The 21814-nt window shown below is 48.9% G+C and overlaps 1 protein-coding gene and 1 long non-coding RNA gene across 5 annotated transcripts in view; one reads left to right on the forward strand and one right to left on the reverse strand.

Annotated features, from left to right (window-relative positions):
* NCAM1 (neural cell adhesion molecule 1) overlaps positions 1-11850 on the forward strand; it is a 314204-nt gene extending 302354 nt beyond the window's left edge. For 2 of the 4 annotated variants that reach the window (XM_011926757.1, XM_011926758.1), the window contains 3 exons: positions 3627-3834; positions 5201-5317; positions 8712-11850. In XM_011926757.1, the coding sequence (XP_011782147.1) occupies positions 3627-3834; positions 5201-5317; positions 8712-8832 (446 nt within the window). In that variant the 3' untranslated portion in view covers positions 8833-11850. Of the gene's footprint in view, positions 1-3626; positions 3835-5200; positions 5318-6390; positions 7207-8711 lie in introns of all 4 variants that reach the window. The other 2 variants (XM_011926756.1, XM_011926760.1) reach the window with 2 other exon arrangements.
* Positions 2971-7354, reverse strand: LOC105501033. The gene is made up of 3 exons (XR_001000123.1): positions 7082-7354; positions 3643-3970; positions 2971-3087 (listed from the first exon to the last, which is right to left on the reverse strand). It is a non-coding gene; the product is annotated as an uncharacterized LOC105501033 (long non-coding RNA).
* Positions 11851-21814: the final 9964 nt, after the last annotated feature.

Consider the following 21814-nt stretch of genomic DNA (forward strand, 5'->3'; position numbering starts at 1 on the left):
GAATCACCTGGGCTGCTTGTTCAACTCCTGATTCCTGAGCCTCACGCCCAGTGATCCAGATCCCATAGAGCTGGGGAGCCCCAGATGCTGAATTTTTAACAAATGCCCCAGGAATTCTGCTACAGGTGGAGATACATTGAATTTAAAGGTATTTTTCATGCAAAAATAAAATCACAAGGATCAATGATGAAAGATGGGACCTACCGAGCTTTTTAGTCTTCTAGGAAAAAGTCTTTCTCAGTCCACACTCTGGAGGATACTGGCATTAGGGAACTGGTGCCATGTGCCAGGCAGTGTAGAATGTATGACTTAGAATGACAGGCTCTTGTGGTTGAAGAGACACTCTCCACCCACGCTCCTGCCCAGTGCAGGAGCCTCATCCACAGCCTTACAGCATCCCTGCCAAGGGGTGTTCTGGCCTCTGCTTGAATGCCTTCAGCGTCAAGGAACTCACCTCTCAGAGCAGCCCACACTATGTTGGATTAGCCCTGTTTATATTAGTCCTTTCTCAGATGGAGCTAAAATCTGCCACCACCGTAATTTCCACACGTTGGTGCCATATACAGTAAGATTACTTCCTCCTTCTCGTTATAACACCTTTAAATATTGGGAAACAGCATTCTCATCTCCAGACTAAACACTCATGCATTTGTGCAACAAATATTCTTTGGACATTTTCTGTGAATCAGGATTGTCCTAGATGCGGGGGAGATACAAGAGAGACAGGCAGGGTACCTGCTGGGATCTCCTAGAGGGGGATGGCTAGACCATAAGCATGTAAATGAACAGAAAGTGGCAGATAGTAGTAAGAAGAGAATAAAACAGGCTAGCAGCATGGTAGATATTGGCTGGAGGTGCCACACTAGATAAGAGATCAGATAAGGCTTCTCTGAGAAGGTGACACCAGGACTGAGGCCTGCAGGACAACAGAGAGCCACCCCGGAGGGAGAGTTCCACGCACAGAATCATCAAGGCCCTGAAGCGGGACGAGCTGGGTGTGTTCAGTAGGCAGAAGGGAGGCTGCTGGTTCATGCCATGAGGCCCAGCAGAGGGGTGAGCAGAGTCCACAGCACAGGGAGGGCCTTTTAGGCCTGGAGAAAGACTTTGAATTTTCTATTCAAATGAAAGGGGAGGCTGCTGCCCTACTTGTTTGTGCCACAGTTCAGAAGCCTTTTCCCTGCCTGGCCCTCCCCTGGATGCGCACAGTGCCAGCGCCGCCCTCCAGCTGGGTCTGACGAGCACAGAGCAGTTGTCTCAGCTGCTGTCCTCTCAAGCACATAGAGCAGCTTTGCAGGAGTTTATTTTTCCTCTTTAGAGATATGATTAGTTTCACAAAATCATATTTACACATAAACCTCAGAAGATATAATTAGTGCCATTGAGTCCAAAAATCCAGACACATTCCCCACTGTCATCAAAAAGAAACTACTTCCAGCTCTTTCTTCAGGGAGTAGGCACTTCACACCTATCGGGTACTGATGTCCGGAGGCTGCAGTGGCCTGGAGCCCTGTGTCGTGGAATGGAGAGAAAACCCAAGGCTAAAGTTTCTTCCCTGTTCGGGGAAACAGCTTTGAGATCCTGAAGACCAAGAAGGCCTGTGTCTCCTTTGCTTTTTGGGTGGAATGTGTGAGGACTCTGGGGAAATGGATGGTTTTGTTCTTATGAGACTAAACAGAAATACCTCTGCATTCATGGCTACTAAGAAAATGACCCATTCTAGCTGACAGCTGAGGCCAGTGGCCAGCTTCCTGCTGCCAAAGCCCACAGACAGTTGGCCAGAGCTGGGTTCTCCCAGCAGAGTTATTCGCCATCTCAAAAGCCTTCCTGGGGGAATGCACTAGGATCTTCAGTGCGAGGTCAGCAGGGACCAACCAGAGAGCCTGAGGAGGAAGGGCTAGGAGGCAAGCCAGGGTCCCAGAGGGACTGAAAACGTGTGCAAGCTGCACCCAAGGGTCTCAGGAGCCGTTTGCGAGGGATCCTCTCTGGCATGCTAGGCTGATGGCCCATTCCCCAAACTGAAGTTTGAAATACGGATCAATGGAGAGGGACAGCCACCAGAGAAGCACTACAGTGCCTGGACAGAGACCCCTGGGGCACAAAGAGCCATCACTACCACCACCCTCCCGCAAACACAGGCATCATGAAACATGAAGAATGTGTGGCCCAGCTCTGGTGCTGGTTACGTGGTTACATGTTTCCTCCACTATCTATCTGGCATGATACATGGCTCGCAGGCTGCTGGGCCTGGCCTGGTGCTTGGCAAAGCCTAGTGAGCTGGGTTGGGAGTGGGGTGGCTGGTGGGGTGAGCCCCAGGTAGTGTTGACTGCAGTTCCCATCTTCAGTCTGCAGTCCTGGGTGGCTTCAGTTGGCCCTGAGAGCACAGGAAGCTTCAGACAAAGTCTACTGGTGGGGCAGGGCTGCCAGTTATGGAAGCAGGTCGTTCTGGAGGAAAGATGAATTAGAAGTGCCCATATTTCAGTCTAGGGTCATTGTTCCCACATTGACTTAATGGCAGAGCTCCACATGGGTCCTTGCTTCCTGCATCATGACCACTGTCTCCCAGACACTGATGGGAACCACCAAGAGGTCGATTGGTCCATCCCAGGCAACTAGTGTCAATCGTAACCATGGGTTGATCTCCCACGGGCCCCAGAGAGCTGAGTCCAGGTCTCTCTGTGAAACCATCAATAGCGGAAGACCCTGGGGGATTGATGGACACCAAGGAAGTAAGACACAGGCTGAGTCTTTCAAAGTGTGTCCAGCCAGAACCAGGGTGCCAGGTGCTAGAATGTGAGAGTGCATGCCTGTCTGCGTGGGCATTTATCCTGGGTGTGAGTGTGCCTGTACGTGTGTGTGTGCACCTCTGAGTGAGTCTGCACTCACTTCAGGTTTTCCTGAAGTCTGGTCCAAGCAGGCCTGAGCTCCTAGATGGTGAGTATTCCCAGACTTTTCACCTTGCCCAATGGGCCTGGGGAGGCCTCCATGTCTCTGGAGTCACCCGGGCTTCACTCATCTTTCTGGGGTGCAGTGAGAAGGGTAAACCATGAACCCAGTGTGATCTAATGCAGGGCTCCTTTGGGGTCATTGCTAAAGAGGGAAAGAGGAAGTGGAGAAGTATAATGGGGATGCTATTGTGATGGACAGCCCAACAAGCCCCAAGAAAGCCCCAGAAACCCTCCACTACCCCATTTTGGGCCCCTGTCCCTGAGTACTCCGGGAGCCACAGCCCTGCCTGAAATCAGTGGTCACTGCCTGCCTGTGCTGCAGAGCCTCTTGCCCTGGTCCAGGGGAAACACAGCAGTGCCCTCCAACTGCCTCATTATCCAGTGTTCTCAGACAGGCGGGGCTCAGTCTGCTCCTGGGACTCACGGGAGGCCAGCTGACCGGGCTCACCCTCATGCCCCAATCTGTGAGGTGACGTTGTCATCCCTCCTTCTGGAAGGTATAGAGAGACCCTGTTTTCTCAACTCTGGGGCATAGAAAGGCCCCAGGGAGGTGTCACTCTGGGCATGAATGCCATGACTCTGTCCTCTGGGCCCTCCCCACCCCCAGGGGCTTTTGCTGGCAGGGTCCGGAGGTCTCGCATCTCAGTCTGTTAACCATCAGCCATCTCTCTCCCACTCAAGCCAACGGCAGCCCCACCTCAGGCCTGAGCACCGGGGCCATCGTGGGCATCCTCATCGTCATCTTCGTCCTGCTCCTGGTGGTCGTGGACATCACCTGCTACTTCCTGAACAAATGTGGCCTGTTCATGTGCATTGCGGTCAACCTGTGTGGAAAAGCCGGGCCCGGGGCCAAGGGCAAGGACATGGAGGAGGGCAAGGCCGCCTTCTCGTGAGTGCAGACCTGTCCACCCTGCTGAGGTTTGGGCTCTGCTCCAGCCCAGGGACCCAGCAGCTGCACCACCCCGAGCCATCAGCTGGTGCCTGTCGTGACCTTTCCTTACATTGCATGTTCTCCATTTGGAACCCTGAGGGGGGAAAAACGTTAGAGAAAAGTTTTTAAAAGCATGGTCTTTGGGGTTACCTGTTTGAAATGTAGACTCTTGAGCCCAATCCCAGATCTCTTGTATTAGAATCTCCCCAGAGTGTGAAAATCCCTGTATATGTCAAAATGAGGGAAACTGTCGGAACTAAACCTGGAGAGGAGCTGCCCTGGGGTGGGGCAGCATTAGAGGGACACACTCGCCTTGCTTTCGCACATTGTTTATTCATTCATTCATTCATCCATCACTCAACAAATACTTAGCAAGCAGCTGCTGCAGGCAAGGCACTGTTCCCAGGTACATAGGTACAGCAGAGAACAAAACAAAAAGAAATTCCTGTCCTTATGGAGCCGATGATCCAGATACTGTCCCTCAAACAGCATCTTGGAGAAACAGATCCTAAGCCAGTTAGCGGGAGCCTTTGAAGACTGTCACTGGGTGGAGCAGAGCTGGAGCAAGCCAGAAAGGGACCGAGCAAGGAAATAAGTTGTTTAGCACCACCACATGCCAGGCACTGTATATGCATATACATGTATGTGCGCACACTTAGAAATGTATGTGTAGGGGTGATTCACACCTGTAATCCCAGCACTTTGGGAGGCCGAGATGGATGGATCATTTGAGGTCAGGAGTCTGAGACCAGCCTGGGTAACATGGCGAAGCCCTGCGTCTACTAAAAGTACAAAAATTAGCCGGGCGTGGTGGCATGCTCCTGTAATCCCAGCTATTAGGGAGGCTGTGGCTGAAGAATCGCTTGAACCCAGGAGGCGGAGGTTACAATGAACCAAGATCACGCCACTGCACTCCAGCCTGGGCGACATAGTGAGACTCTGTCTCAAAAAAAAAAAAGAAAAGAAAAGAAAAAGAAATGTATGTATACCTGTGTGCAGAGATAGATGTACGTATTTGAGCAATGACCTGTGTCAGGCACTGTGTTTAGCACTTCCCATGCATCCTCTCATTGAATTCTCATAATAACTAGGCAAGGTAACACTGTTTTTGCCTCATTTTACAGATGAAGGAACTGAGGCAGGGTGATTAAATCCGAAGCTCAAGGTCACACAGCTAGCAAGAGTTGGGCTGAGACTCATACATTTGAATCTGTTCGCTCTCAATGGCCATCGTGCCAGCCTTGGATTGAGTCATAGCTGCTCTTCCAGGGGAGCCTCTCCCTGCAGCTGCCCTAGGGTCTAACCAGCAGTGCTGTCTCCACAGGAAAGACGAGTCCAAGGAGCCCATCGTGGAGGTCCGAACGGAGGAGGAGCGGACCCCAAACCATGACGGAGGGAAACACACAGAGCCCAACGAGACCACGCCACTGACGGAGCCCGAGTACGTGGGCCGGGAGGGGCTGGCACCTGCTCCATAGAGACCCCCACACCCACCTCCCCACCCTACCCCCATCTCCCGGGCCCCTGCCCACAGCTCCCGGCCAAACAGTTCTGGCCAGGATTCCAAACCCTTGACCATAAGACCTGCTTGGCTAAGAAATGCCTGACCTCACTCTGTCCTCAGAGAGAAGGCATTTTTGGTTCTATTTCGGTGGCTGTGGGTACCCTTAGAAGGCTCCTCTATGAGCGGGGATCCCTGGATCCCTAGCCCCTGTTCTCAAGTTGTATACATATTCTGGAAATGACTTAAGGTGGCAAAATCTCAATGAGAGGCTTAGCAGAGTCTGCTTAGGATTTCTTGAAATTCTAGGGTTTTGTGTTTTCCTCCTGAAAGGATAAGGGAAGCCAGGGACCTGGTAAAGTTCCTGGCCCCTCCTCTGTTCAGAAACCTCGGGGACCCACAGAGCCCCTGAGCAGTTGTGGTTGTAATGCCTGCCTAACGGTCAAGGATCCTATGGGCTTAAAGGGAATGGAGTTTCAAGGAACCACCAAATCTGTGGCTGGAAGAACCCACAGCTCCCAGGAGCCATTCTGAGTACTCATGATCTGCCTTTCTCGTGACTTTTCCCATCAGTGCCCTGGGGAGCCCTGCAGGGCAGCTGCGCCCAGTTCCTCTGGGACCTGGGAAGCCTAGGGCAGGTGGATGCTGAACAGAAGCCTGCCCGTCCTTGAGTCGAGATCCAGGGCAGGGATCAGGAAGCCCTAGGCAGGTCTGCAAGGACTTCAGGGAAAGGGAGCTCTGTGCAGCGAGCTGGAGGGACATCAGCGGGGAAGGGCTAGCAGGTCCCTTTTGAGACCGCCACGTTCTCTGTCGTCTCCTGTGTCCTCTTCTGCCCACCTGGGCGTGTGCTTCCTCTCAGCATCCTTCTCTCTGTGTGGGCCTGTGTCCATGCCTGTGCCTAACTGCATGCCCCCACCCCATGGTCCCTGTCCTGGGCTTCAGCCCTCCTCCTCGCTTCTCTGTCACGTCTCAGCTTCATTGTCTATTCTCTTCTACTTCCTGTCCTTCCACAGGCTGCCTGCCGACACTACGGCCACTGTCGAGGACATGCTGCCTTCTGTCACCACCGTCACCACTAACTCTGACACTATCACCGAAACCTTTGCCACTGCTCAGAACAGCCCCACCAGTGAGACCACCACCCTGACCTCCAGTATTGCCCCGCCGGCCACGGCCACGCCTGACTCAAACTCTGTACCGGCTGGCCAGGCCACCCCTTCCAAGGGGCCCAGCGCCTCTGCCTCCTCCCCAGCCCCAGCTTCAGCCCCCAAGGTCGCCCCCCTTGTTGACCTGAGCGACACCCCGACCTCAACCCCTGCCGCTAGCAATTTGTCTTCTAGTGTCCTGGCTAACCAAGGGGCTGTCCTCAGCCCAAGCGCCCCTGCTAGTGTTGGGGAGGCCTCTAAGGCTCCTCCGGCCAGCAAGCCCACCCCTGCACCAGTCCCCACCCCGACTGGGGCAGCCAGTCCTCTAGCAGCAGCGGCTGCCCCTGCCACAGAAGCCCCTCAGGCCAAGCAGGAGGCTCCCAGCACCAAAGGCCCGGACCCGGAGCCCACCCAGCCCGGAGCCGCGAAGAGCCCGGCCGAGGCAGCCACAGCCCTTGCTAGCCCGAAGAGCGAGGCTGCCTCCGTCAGCACCACAAACCCTTCCCAGGGCGAGGACTTTAAAATGGACGAAGGGAACTTCAAGACCCCAGATATTGACCTTGCAAAGGATGTTTTTGCAGCCCTGGGCTCTCCTGCTCCCGCCGCTGGGGCCAGTGGACAAGCCCCTGAGCTTGCTCCTTCCACTGCAGACAGCTCTGTTTCGCCTGCGCCAGCAAAGACCGAGTACGGCCTCTCTTTGTCTGCTGTCATCGGGCTGTGTCCTGTGGTGGTGTGCATTTGTGCTGTGTCCTCCTTCTTAGATGTGTCTTCAGCCTCATCCAGGGCTTCTCTGAGGCGACCGTCAACCAAGGGGCTGGGATAAGGCAGAGAGAGCAGGACAGGCAGCTGGCCCCAGGAGCAGCCGCCTGCTGGCTAATTAGGCCATGTTAATTATGTTTTATCCTTATCATCCTAGCAGCGGCTTCTGTTTTCCCTGGGGGAGCCCTTACAGTCAGGCCACTGATGAGAATAGCTTGGGAAGCAGGCTAAGAAGGCCAAGGTGCCCTTATCAGCCACCCTGGGGCCCCCAGTCGGTGTGTTATTCAGTGCCAGGCTGAGTCCCCACCAGAAAGACACTGATGTGCAGGAAGGAAAGAGGTAGGCCCCAGGCCCGTGGCAGGGGAGGGTGCAGTCCAGAGGCCCCCTCGCACTCTGGCTCGGATGCCCACCCTCCCGTCCCAGTCCCGGCCCTCAGCCCACTCTTGCTTCTCCTGGTCTTAGAGTGGCTGGGAAGACTCGGGGCTCCCCAGCATCAAATGGCTGCTGGGTCTCTAAGTTCAGGAGAAAGTCCTTAACCTTTCAGGTTTGTAAGTGTCTTGCCAAAATTCAGTGGCACCAGCTGAGGCTGGGGTCTGTACCTGTCCCCATGCATCCTCAGACCCAATTCCCTTTGCTGGAACTGAGGGAGGCAGAGTCAGACCTAGATTTTATAGAGGCTCCTGTGGCTGCTCCCCAGATAAGCTGACATGCTGCCACCATGGGCTGCAAGGGGCTCTCGCCAGGAGCCCTGAATCTCAGCATCAGGAGGGAAAAGGACTGTGATAGCCCTGCCCACTCAGCTGCCCTCAACTCCCGCGTGGCCACCAGGCCCACTCTAGCCCCCCACCAGGCTGCCATGAAAAGCTGCCTCCATCAGTGTTGTCTCACCCTACCCGGGCAGGCCCTAAAGGCATCATCCTGCAATAGCATGGGGGGGGGGAGGGACAGGCAAGAGTGGGTTGCAAAGGGGCCCCTGAAATCAGTGCTGGAAGCCCAACCCAGCCCAGCAGGCTGCATTTACATCCAGCTGAGCTGTTGCCACTGCAGCTGGTCAGGGTGAGGAGGAGCTGCCTCCGCTGCCCCCTTCCACCACCCCAGGTAAAAACACAGCCTCTGGCATCACCTTAGGGCTGGAAGAGGAAAGGACTCGTTCTTCTGACTCAGTGCTTCTCAACTATGGCTGCACATTAGAGTCACTTGGGTGCTTTTAAAAGTCACTGTGTCCAGACCAATTAAGTCAGGATTTCCGGGAACACAGCCCAGGCATGGGTGATTTTTAGTGCTCCCAGGTGATTCTGATGGGCAGCGGTTGGAGCCGGGTGCTGACACTGGAGAACCCTCTCCTCCCCGCTATCCCCAGGGCCTGGATACAGGGGTGAGATGTCTGCAGACCGTGGTCTCAGTGGTGCTGTTTTCCTGATTCTTTGCAGGAAGGGCCCTGTAGAAGCAAAGCCAGAGTGCCAGGAGACAGAAACGAAGCCAGCGCCAGCCGAAGTCAAGACGGTCCCCAATGACGCCACACAGACAAAGGAGAACGAGAGCAAAGCATGATGGGTGACGAGAACCGAGCAAAGATCAAAATAAAAAGTGACACAGCAGCTTCACCAGAGCATTTCCAACACCACAGACACACACACACACGCGCACACACACACACACACATCTCATTTCTCTAGTGTCTTTTGCCTTTAAAAAAAAAACTAAACAGATAAAACATGGGAATCTTATAGAAAGGGTCCCTTTGTTAGCACTCACTTGTAAGAAAATGAGACAAAAAGGTTAAACCCACAGCCAAACTAGGACACTCCGTTCCCTGAAACCATTTAAAAATCAGACAAAAGGACCCCAAATTAAGAATCTAGGAAGCTCAGAAACAAAATCTAGGTTCAGGAAGACCACACTTGGTGTTACCCGATTGGCACAGACCAGTTTCAGAGAAATAACTTTCAGGCACTAAGACTAATCGAATGAACAAAGTCCACAGTTTATTTTTATACTTTCAGTCAAGTTTGAACTCTGTAAAACCTCATAAATAAGTTATAATTTCTGTTCACTTTGTATTTGTTCAGTATGCAAAGTGTGTCACCCTTTCTAGCTGAATTCAATTCCCACGTAGACTCTTATTTTGTAGGAAGAATGCCAAATTGCAGCTTCTGGGGGTAGATCTCAATTTGCAGTATTCAGACTTATTTTTCTTTCTTTTACATTCTTTTCTTTTCTTTCTGCCAACTTTGTTTTCCAGTGTTTACAAGGTGACAAATGTTCGACTTTGGTTGTGTTTAAATGTCCATGTGAAATAGCTGCCTTTTATTTTTTAAGGTAACAAATACCACCTAGAGGTAGGTAGGATCATCCCACGCTTGCTTTAGCACAGGACGACTTTACAAAACATGATTGTTTACAGCTGCTCTTCCCCTCTTTTCTGATCTGCAGTTTTTGCCTGGGTCCCACTCAGGTGAAAATCCATCTCATTCTGGAAAGGTTTTGCTTTTTTAATTTTTGGTTATTTTTGTGTTTCTTTAGGGGTTAGACCACTTTCTGATTAGCCGCCACCTGCCTGCATCTGTGAAAAGGGATCTGCTCCCAGGCGTTCTCACCCTTCTTTTGAAGGACTCCTTAGGCTTTGTTGAATGAAGCAGAGAAGATTGTATAGTTGGGGCTGGTCTTGGTGAACACACATTATTACCCCACACATCCCCTTTGTGTAGAAAGCCAAATAAAATATATACATACCATTTCCTTTTGAGCCCAGAATCTAGATTTGAGCGGAAGAGCATGTGTGCTTCAGGGAATTAGTGTCTTTTTTTGGAAATCTGTTGAAGTAAAGTAACATCGGCCTTCTGTTCACTTAGGCAGCATTTATAGAAACAAAAGAAAAAAGAAACAACCTACTGTCTGGAGTCATAACACAACTTTCCTGGATTGGAAACCAAGTGGGGGAAAAAATACAGAAACTTTAAGGGGGATGGGAGGGCGGGGAGAAGGGAAAAGCCAGCCCTTTGTATAGAAATTTTGCTTTTTTTTTTTTTTTCCTCATTCTACTTTAGAACTGCAAGCTTGTGCACTGTGGATGCGTGAATATTTTAGTGTGAAACGTGTTTTTGTCATAGTATTGAAATAAAACAACATAGTTTGGTTGTGGAAGGTATAGCAGATAGTTCAGAAAAAAATATTCAGGAAACAAAAATCACTCTTAAAAGGAATCGAAGCCTTTAAACAAAGAAAATGAAATACAAATGATGATGGTGATGAAGATGACGCTAAGTAAACAGAAATCAGTACTCCGCATGCGCTCCTCTCCTAAGGTACAAAGCAGCAAGAGGTTAGGGTGGCAAGGCTGCCTCTGGGTCGATTCTGTGGGCCAGTCTCCCCAGTGTTCTGACACTTCTGCAGTCCGATCAGTGGCGATGCTAGATTATACTTTCAAACTGTGAAGAATAATGGTCTTGTCATTTGCTCAATGTGGGGTTATGTTGCATTTTCTCAGCTCCTGGGGATGGAAATGGAGGATCCCAGAACACACAGCCCTGGCCCCTTTGATTCTAGGGCCAGCACAGATCTCTGGTTCAAATGCACAGGCCCTCAGGACAGAGGAACATGAAGAGAGATCTTGGAACACACAGTAGAATATGAAAGCCTGGGTGTCTGAGACCGGGAGGGCCCAGCAGTGAGGGGCAGGCTCTTCCAGTCACCAGGCTCTTCAGCGGACTCAGTTCCTCATCTTGTAGTGTCGATGGCTTTGCCACACCAGGCCAAGCCCATGCCATTCCTTGTCAAGACTGTCAAAGTGGTTATGGTTAGGTCAACTGATTTTGGTTCTGATGGTTAGGAAGAAACAAGTCAGCTCTCAGATCACCTGGCCCAGGACAGCTGACCCCCTAGAACCCTGGCTCTGCCATTAGCTAGGACCTAAGACTCTGCCCACATTTTGGTCTGTTCTCTCCCATTACATGTAGGTTTGTCTTAGCATGCAAGAGTTTTCCTTTTTTAAAAAAAAAAGTAAATAAACAATGCTTTCTCTAAAATCAAAGAGGGAGTCATTTTATTCCAAGATGTTTTATCTTTTATGTTAAGAGATCAAAGCTTATAATTTTCTTTTTTTTTAATTTTTGAAGGAGGGATCAATTCCACCAGTTTCCAATGTCTATGTGTCTATGTGTGTATGTGCCATACATATGTATTCACATGAAGACCGGCATGGCCAACTTCTGCTGGAGGAGCACTCAAGTGTGATGAGCAGGGCCACTGGACCCTGCAGGGCTGTGGTGTACATAGAGCAGCTTTGGAGGTGGAACTCTATTTTCACACTTTTCTATGGAGCCTTCCGAGTCCCAGGTTTTCACTCGAGGCGTCTGTCTGGATGGCGGTTTTCAGACCTCCATTAACATCCCTACCCAGCATTCTGTACTTCGGGGGCCTTCTCTCTTGTTATAAAACTTTTTACCAAGTGAAACATCGATACCACCTTTGTTTCCATTCTCACTGGTGTAAATACTGAGTACTAACTGAGAATTTTGACTTTGCATTCTGTCAGAATACTTGTGTTCAATAAAAATTGAAAGAAAAAAGTTATTACGATCATACTGGGGTTTATTTCGATGCGGTGAGAGTCTGTTCTGTGCATCAGATGTGGACATGCGTGTGGTAGTTCCTGTAGGACCTTGTGTGCGAGGAAGGTTAGTGAAGTCTCAGTGTCTTGAGTTCATGTGTTGCCTGAATGATGCTTTCTGTATTTTTTCTCGCAGGTTGCTAGATGAGACCCCTAATTCAGAAGGGGCAGACATCAGATTCAGAAAGGTTTCCTTCAAACCCTGGTTCTGCTGCTCCCTGTTTGACCTTGAAAGAATCTCAGTTTCCTTTTCTGACACACAGGAAATACCCAGAAAAGAGAGTTAGGGTGCTGGTTGATGAATGAAACCATGTACATGAAGGCCTAGTGTCTGCTTTCTTGGCACACAGTGGGAACTTGATCGGTGAGATTTGGTGCTGTTGGCATCCCAGGTGTGCGATACCATCAGACCTAATCGTAGTAACAGTCAACACCAGAACTTCAAGATTTCAGCAATAAGGTAATGGCATGGGGCTTATTCTAAAATAAGTAATGCCTCCCTCTTACTGCTTTGGCCTATCTCTCAGCGTTTAGAGCCATCATTCAGCCCCTGGAGTTTATTATGTCTCTAAGCTAGACAAAGAGTGAATAAAACATTGCCTCAGCTAAGCATTCTCTTGTATATGCTCCTGGCTGTGTCTGAAAGAAGCAGCTGCTAGAGTTGGAATTGCCCATAAGGCTGTGGAATTGGGAGTTCCTGGACGAGACCTGCTAAAGAACCAAGGCTAAGGTAAAGCAAGGGAGAATCCAAGAGCACAAAATGTAAGGAGGTAGGTGCTCACTCTCGGGGCCAACCCTGCAGTTACATGAATCTGAGAGTGATACATCCTTCAATTTTTGCATCCTTCAATTTGGCTCGCTTGCCTGTAATAATGACACAGAGCCATATGCATCTATGTGGTTTTCTTTGCCCCAGATTTCAGCTGCATGTGACAGGCTAAGACTAAAACACGTTGTTTACAAGATTTGGAGAAAACATGAAATGATGACACTCTCTGTTGGTCCATGGGGGCTTGCTTCCAGAGCCTTTCCCCTTCGGGCTAGTTTCCTCTCAGATTCATTCAGTATTCATAGAGCATCTCCAAAGTGTTTGGGATACTGGGATATGGCAGTGAGCAAGGCAACTCTTTCTCATGTAGGTTACATTCAAGCCTGGGAGTGGGGCAGACAGTAGACACGTAAACATCCAGTGTGCTGTGGTGGTTCTCCCTTTCTTCATTCCAGACACATAGTGGGATTCCCCTCACTTAAAGGTAGGCATGGCCAGATGACTTGCTTCAGTAAATGGAATATGAACAGAAGTAGCTTGTGCCACCTCCAGGCAGAGCCTTTGTCATGCCCATTTCCCCCACACCCCCTATAGCAATCAGCAATGCTTCAGGCGATGGAAGTGCCATCACCTGGGCCCAGAGTGAAGGATGTGAACAGGTGCTCCATGATGGACATGGAGTGTGTGAGAGGGATGAGCCAGTGGTCGTTGGTAAATGTTTAATGGCCAGCTCTCCAAGGGAGAAGGGCAACGTGTGTGTGTGCACACATGTATGTGTTTAACTTATAAAGGATGCCATTGACAAATAATAAAATATACAGTATTCTACATTGAAATTGCATCTGTCCAACTGATACCCACAGAATGCTTTGGTTCATTTTTTGCTGAAGTCTTGTATCCATAATCAGTTTGTGGTTCCCATTCACAAAGGACTGTAGTTCCAACCTGCACGTTGGCTGATGCATTCATTTATGTTAACAAATAAGATGAAACAATAAAGACAGACGTTAGAACTTCACTCATCCATCTATGATGTGAGTGACTTCTTTGTTGAATCAGGGATAAGTTTTTGAATACTAGAGAAATACTGCCTCAATTTTTTGTGCCATTCATTCACAGTGTAACAGCTGCAGACATGGCACACTTGTGAGTTTAATCTGAATCATAAAATATTTCCCCATTACTTTCATAAGTCTAGACAAGCACTAAAAAAAAATAAATCAAACCTTGATTTGTAGCATTTACTGACTTCAGCACTGTGTAAATACTCTCAGTATGACTGATTTCAATGTGGCATCACCAGACGAGGAGTTAGGTAGAAATGCATAGTAGCATGTCATTATATAATACTGTATTTCCACCATGCAGATACAAGAGAAATAACGTCAAGTGCATAGGTAATAGTAGTATGTAGTAATAATAAAATTTTAATATATCAATAATAGTAGTAAAATAAGTAGTAACATAATTAAGCGATGCATTTTGAGTATTGCCTTTGGTTTTAATATAATTTACTTAATTATAACTTTATATAATGTAACTTTTTATAAGTTATATATGCTTGTGTAACAACTGGCTCACAAATTTCCTGAAAAGTTAGCAATTGGCTCTCTGGAGCCAGTACAAGCTGGCTCCAGCATATCACTGGAAAACCCTTTATATTATAAACCACTTAAATTTGGGATTTGTAACCTTACCATTATTTAGCCTATCATGGCTAACTCAGGGAATGGTAAGTGCAGAGGAGAACAGTGCATCTAGATAAAGGGGTTATGGAGTATTATTTTATACTCCATATAAAATATGGAGTATAAAATATGGAGGACAGTCAGTGTAGTACTCTCTGAAAAGGTGACATTTGAGCAGTGACCTGAAAGAAGTAAGGAACTTAACTGTGCAAATATCTGAAGGAAGATATTTCAGGCAGAGAGAACAGCACGTGCAAAGGTCCTGAGGTAGGGACTTGGCTAGTGTCTTTGAGGAAGAGCAAGAGGCCAGTGTGGCTGGAACAGAAAGCAAAAGATGGGGTGGAGCAGAGAGTAAAGAGATAGATGACTCAGAAGTATCTATGAGCTAGACTGCACAGGATCTGTACACTATTGTTAGAATTTTGCCTTTTCTTCAAGTGGGATGGAAAGTCAAGGGATGTTTTTGCCAGAAGACTGACATGACTTGAGTATTAAAATGAGCACTCTGGCAGTTGGGTGGATAACAGATCACAGGAGGGCAAGAGCAGATGTAAGGATACCAATGAGGAGGTGATGATCCAGAGGGGACAGGATGATGTGCTTGCAGCAAGCTACAGCTGGCGGAAGGGTGAGCAGTGGCCAGCTCTGGACATGTACTAAAGGTTAAGCCAGCAAGATTGGATAATAGATTGAATGTGCAGTTTGATAGAGGAATCACTGCTGACTTTCAGATTTTGAGTCTACACATTTGAAAGGATGGAGTTGCCATTTGCTTTCTAAAAGGAGCGCAGAAGAAGCAGATTATTTGGACGATGGAACGTTTGTCTCAGGGCACTTGAAGCGTGGGATATCTGTGAACACCTGAGCAGAGATTTTGAGTAGGCTAAAGTTTGAGAGGTCCAGACTGGAGATTCACGAAGGAGCTGTCCACGTAGTGCTTGTACTTCAGACTCTGGGACTTGGTGTGATCACCATGGGATACCTCCAAGTATATAGATTAAAGAGAGAAAAGAACTAAGCAGGAGACCCAGGAAGTAAAATGCACAGGCAACTCCATCTCAAGGAGAATTGTCAGAAATTCCTACTACACCACTCGCAGCCTCACCTCGGAGGACAAGGTCAGGAGAGGCAGTGACTCAGTGTCTCCTTTCCAGGTGGCCCCCTCTTCCCAGTCCCTTAAGAGAACTTGCATCTACCTGTCCTGTTGCCTGGAAAGCATGGGTATACTCTGGAGTTTAGAAAATAAATTTATCTTGTAGCTAGAAAAAGATTTCCTGGGATCCTTGTTGCCCTGGGTGTTTCCATGATCACCACAACACTGGCGAGTGTCCCCCATTGCTTTCCAGACCCTCATACCCCCTTCACCTGATTTAACCCTGATGCTACTGGGGCAGGCAGAGTAGGGCCTCTGAGTGTTGGGGTGGAGAGTCACCCTAACATTACCAGTGAAAGCAAGGCAGCCTATGCATCCCTCCAGGTGAAGGTCTCATATAAGCTGAGCCTGGATGGTAGAAGCTAGATGAAGGGAGGCTGCATTAGATTGCACCTGGTGGCCTCCAATCCACTGCCCTCACTCTGGACAGAATGACTTGTGCAGAATGTGCATCTCAACCCATCTCTGGCTGCCCCCAACAAGATCTTCAATGGCTCCTAACGACCTTCAGGAGAGAATGCAAGCTTTTTAACAAGACTAACACAACCCATCTTGGTCAGGTCTTGCTTACAGCTCCAGCCCCAGTTCTAGCACTCCTAAAACTTGTACCTATGCTCCAGCCCTGCTGAACTACTTGTGGGTCCTAAAATGATCCACATTCTCTCCCACCCCACTGAGCTTACACAAATTATGTTTCATTTTGCTTCAATGCCTGGGATTGTGAAACACGTTTGACTATATTTTAAAGATGAACACCGTTTACGGTAGCTTTAATGGCGTTTCCTAAGCAGAGCTCGGTTGCCTGGGTCCAGGCTAGATTGTGGTAAAGGAAGCACAGGCATTTCCTCTGACCAGAGACCCAGGCAGGGATGGGGCCTCCCACGTTCCTGACACATTTCTGTGGAGCTAGATGTGCTGTCATCTCAGAGGGTAAGTCAGGGGTTGCTGGCTGAGCACTGGAACTCTTGGGAATGGGATCACTTGGTCTTGAGAGGAGCAGGATGATGGTCGTGGATGTGGGACCAGTAGTGGTGGCAGCAGAGATTCTTAGGGAGACCAGGCTAGAGCTTGGCATGCTGTTCAGGAAAATATTCTCCCAGGCAGGGCAACACATGTCCAGTACTTTGCATGTTGCTCTTGATTCACTGAATATTCCTGGAAACTTGTAGAAGCTCCGTGGAGTGTGGCAGCATGCACCTCTGTGCTAGGGCAATCACCGTGGAGTAGCTTGTATGCAGAACTAAGCATTAGGGTTTGTTTATTTTTGCCGTTTCCCTACCTATCTGACTTGTTCTCAAATAATGCTAAGGAAAGAAAGGTAGGGTGATAACATGGCTGCTTTCCCTATGAGATGTGGTCATGTAATGAAAGATTCTGAAGGATGGAAAACTGGTAGAGGTACATCCAGGCAGAGAAATCTCAGTTCCATTCCTCTCCTCCCTCGTAAATTATTCTGCCAGGTTCTTGGATTCCCGTAAGACGATCAACAAACTTCCCTATGCTTTCACCTTCCCTGTCAATGTGTTTGCATCACCTTTCCTTACTTGTTTCTCCTCTTCTCCAGACACTGATTCCCGGACGCTGCTACTTATTCTGCACCCTGAGTGCCCCAGGATCTGGGCACAGGGCTGTGTCTTACTTGCCCCTTATTGTGACCTCCAGACTATCATTCCCTCACTTTGTTGTCAGGCTGATGTTCCACCAAGGCTCAGGTCACTGAGTCCTCCAGGCTGCCACTCTCAAGTGCAGAATCCTGAATATGCAGTTACTTGTGAAGATTTTAATCTTTAGCCCATGATCCTCCTCTCTCCTGAAGGTCCACCATCATCCTCAGTGACTTCAGTACATTATATGGGCAATTCCTCCAATACACAGGCCCCTCAGTTTGACCTCCTCATCTCCAATGACCTTCCTCTTCATTCCACTTAAGCCACTTTTTCTCTTGGCCAAACTCTGGGCTGATCATGCCATTCACCTGAGTCAGAGTCCAGAGTCCCCACTCTCCCACACTCCCTTGGATCCATCTAGCTCACTCACCCAACTAGTCTCATACATCAGTTCTCTGTCCTTGCTCAGACCCCTAGTTATTGACTCCTAGGTTTTCCTCTATTAGCCACATCCTCCCTTCACCTCCGTCCATATTCAGCCTCAGTTCTCTGGTTTAGCACAGCAGCCACACAGTCAATGATATCAGAAACTTCCTTGCCTCGATGCTCTCATGTTGCATCTGTCTTGTAGAACTCTAGCCCTGGCAAATCTCCTGGCTGCCACCTCTTTACTTACACCTGGACAGCTGGGTGCTATTTGAGAAAAACCACATGACCAGGCTCATTAGTAGCGATATTGAAGGTCACTCTCAACAAGGTCCTCAGCACTGCCTGGCAGTCCTATTGACATTTGTCAGCAACTCATTCAGTTCTCCTCTACAAAAATGTCTTCACTTTCCCAAACCAATTTGTCCCTCAGCCACCTCTTTTACCTCAGCTACCAGTCTTGCTTCCTTCCTGTAAAAGGAAAGAGAAGCCATCAGAAAGAAACGGCCTCCATTCCCGACACCAAATCTACACACCTACCTGCATTCCAGTCGCCCCTTCCTCCTCTGCCCCTGTTATAACAGAAGCAGCATCTCCCCCTTTCTAAAGCCAATCCCTTTCCGTTGGCCCTGGCCTTTGTGTTCTACTTCAGTGGGGTCTTTCTCATCCATCCAATATCCTTTCCAAGGTTTATTGAGCACCTGCCAAGACCAGGAGCTGTTCTAGGTGCTGAGGAAACAAAGCCTGCGTTCTAAGTAACTATATACAATAAGCCAATTATGACAAGTGCTGCAAAGAGACAGACACACATGAGGCAAAGAGGTAACTCGTGAGGAGGAGCTACCATTTTACATGGAACAATTAGGGAAGACTTCTCTGAGGAGGTGGCATTTAAGCCAAGACCTAAAATCAGGAGGGAGCTTGTGTTCCAAGTGTTCTCAGAGATCTTCTCTGCTGGCTCCTTCAAACATGTGTGATAGGTAAGACTCTCAATGAATATGAAGTGCATGGCTTTTTCTACTATTGAACTTAACTTCTCCTTCAATCTGCCATTCTATGCAGTGGTAGAAATTTAATCTCCATCAAATTAGGGTCTGTCTCATCCTCAACCCTCTTAAGGTTGCAGATAAGATGCCTTAATGACCTCTCCAAGCCCATCTCACACAATTCTCCCTTCACACTCTACATGCCATAAATAGTGAAATGGTGGTATTTCCTGGGTTATGCCATGCACTTTCTCATCTCTGTGTTTACACAGGTGCAAACACTTCTTGTTTTCTCTGGAAGTCTCTCTAGCACCCGCCAATGCCTGCACCAATCCTTGACTCCATCGTTAGGTCTTAGTTCAGATATCTGAGTTCAAAGTAAGCCTTTCCTGACACCTGATCCACTTGCATTCTGCTGTTTTATGCTCTCTTGAGGGCCAATATACAGCTGGCCTGTGCTGGTTGGGTCGTATCAGGTTATTAAAAATATTGAAATGCTTCTTTGCTGTTATAAGTAGCTGCTGTCACCCCAGCCCCTCATGAAAGAATTTCTAGGTGGCTCTACCTGGCCCAGAGAGGATCTCCAGGGCTTTGCTCCAACACTACGGCTGGTGTTCACAGAATACAGTCTGTAAATATTTTTTAACATATCCTAAGACCTCATGCTTTGTTTAATCTCTGATTTGTTTCTCTTTCTCACTGATCTCTGAATTCCTCCAGGGCAAGTTCTGTGTCTGTCTTCATTACTACTTTATCATGACACCACATACAGCACCTACCACAAAGCCAGGACTTGATATTTGTCAGTCTTATGAATGACAAAGTGAATGAGTACATGAGTGAAACGATTACACATGCATACCAGCCATGGTTACCTGCCCATGTTCATCTGTGTGTGTGCAAATAGGGCCTACAGCTGGCCAAGAAGATGCCTTTGACAGCCACACAGCAGTGCCCACTGCCCAGTACCCTGGAGGAAGTCCACACCTCCACCCACAAGGCGCACATGTGCCTAGAGAGGTTCTCACTCTGCCTGCCCAGCCCCTGGCCATGGGTCACCACCTCCTCCTTCCTCCAGGCTGGTGGCAATGTCCAGTCAGTGAGCAGCACCAGCACCTTCACGACGGGGAAGAGCTGGAAAGACTTGAGTTAGAGGACCCTGAAAGGCAGGAGCATTACTCTTGGGTCTACCTGTGTCTGTCGCAAAGCTGTGGTTATCTGAGCCCCAAGGCTGACCCTGAAAAGACTTGGAGCCTCCTTGCTTGGAGTCTCCTCTCTAAGGTGGCAAACCTCTGGGTTGAGAGACTGAGAAAGAGCAAAGAGGAGGCCAAGTGTGATCTGGGAAGGGTCTACTGGTCCCCAGGTCTAGGTGCCGGTGACCAGGAAGAGCACTGTGCTGTTTCTCCTTCCTGAAACTGAGTTTCCAACCCCAGCTGAGAACATGATAACCCATAGGGGTCAGTTTAGAGTGCTTCCCATGGGGATGGTCATCCACTGGCTGTTGGAAAGCTGGCTGTGAGCGTGAGGAACCAGGCTTGGAAGATCGCTCCCAACAACAGGTGATGAATCTTCCCCAGGGAGCCTCAGTTTGGAGTGTAGGAATCTAGCCCAGAAGCCACGCTGTAGTCCATGTCCTGATGCTGAAGGAGGAAAGAAAGCCCATCCTCTGACACATGGAGAGGGTCTGTCATGGGCAGGCCCAGGCTGGGAGACAGCAGCAGCTCTCCTCCCCACCACACTTGGCCAAGCTCCTCCATCATCCCCTACATCACCCTTCTGAGTCTCCCAAGGCACTGTTTAAACTGCACATTCATGGACTCCAGCCCCAGAGATCCACACCTTGGCTATGGCATGGGATCTGGAAGCCATACCACAAGTGTGATGACGTGGGTCTGGGACAAGAAGATTGCATTGCATGTGGTCCTTAGACCGCACATGGAGAAACACTGGCAGGTGTGCAGCTGGGGAACGTCTCCACCATGAAACGCCTGGCCTGAGGTCCTAGCACCATCCAACTAAGGCAGGGGAAGGTCTTTCAGGAGTTTCTGCGGTTCCATGTAGACAGACAGGAAATGCTGTAGACACAGCCATGTGTCTGGATGTTGGCAAGACACTTCCCAAAACTCAGTACACTTCACCACACACAGGCTGGACGGCAGTTAGCACCCCAAAGGAGCTCAGCTGAGCTGTGTGGGGAAACAGCAGCTGAGATGATGTAATGCCACAGAGACAGATGGAAACTCTTGCACACTCTCAAAAAATCCAACCATGAAAGTGCACGCTGAGAGCAATGGGGCTCAGCAGCAGAGAATATTTGAAATAGAAAAATAAAAGGCTCTGGGGTCTAACTGGACTATAAACTCAATATGAGAGACGATGCATTGCAGATGGTCAAAAATACTTGTGATATTGAAACTGACAGTTTGATTTATTTATGTTTAACGCTTCTATAACACTATATCTGGCCATGCTGTAAGCACTCTACAAATATTTATTCATTTAGCACTTAGGACAATTCTGAGGTAGGTACTATTATTAACCCCATCTTATAGATAAAGAAACCGTGGCAATGTTTGATCATTTGCTGAGAGTCACGCAGCTAGGAAGAAGCAGAGACAGGATTTGAACCCAGTCATGAAGTCTCCATAGGAAACAATGTGTAAGCCAGCACTCTGTCCTGCTGTGGTGTAGTCTCCCGGTCCCATGCTATACCCAAGGAGAAGTGCTGGCCAGGGGTCCCATCCAGGGCAGAAGCACTGGAGGCTGAAGGAACTCACAGCCATGTCTGACAAGGAGCATGTAGAGGAGTTGAGTATGTTGAGCTTGGGAAAGAAACTGTGAAAGCAGGTGGGAGGATGGGAGGAAAAACGTATACTTCGACAAACTGTCTTCACATATGGAGAAGCTGTTGTTTAGAAAAGAGGGTGGACTTAATATTTAATACTCCTGAGAGCTCAAGTAGAACAAACATTGTAGGGAAGTCTGTTTTATACACAAGAAAAACAGACCATTCTGTCTCTTGGAGTGACCCTAAAAGTGGACAGTCAGTGCCCTTAAGCAGAGACCAGGCAGCCATTCTTCAGGCCTGGGGAGAGGAGACTGATGCATCGATGCACAGACGACCCTGTTCAGATTCCAGATGCCTTTGATAGCAACAGCCCTGATCTCCCACCAAGACCTGGAGCACTGAAGGCAGAGGAAGCAAACGGTCAACACAATCACAGCCATTGTTCCAGGTCACCTTCCAAGCACAGGCAGTGAGCTGAGTTGGCAAAGGTCAGAATGCACAGAGGGA

The sequence above is a fragment of the Colobus angolensis genome, unplaced genomic scaffold, assembly GCF_000951035.1.
Source record: "Colobus angolensis palliatus isolate OR3802 unplaced genomic scaffold, Cang.pa_1.0 Scaffold7, whole genome shotgun sequence".
Taxonomy (NCBI): Eukaryota; Metazoa; Chordata; class Mammalia; order Primates; family Cercopithecidae; genus Colobus; species Colobus angolensis.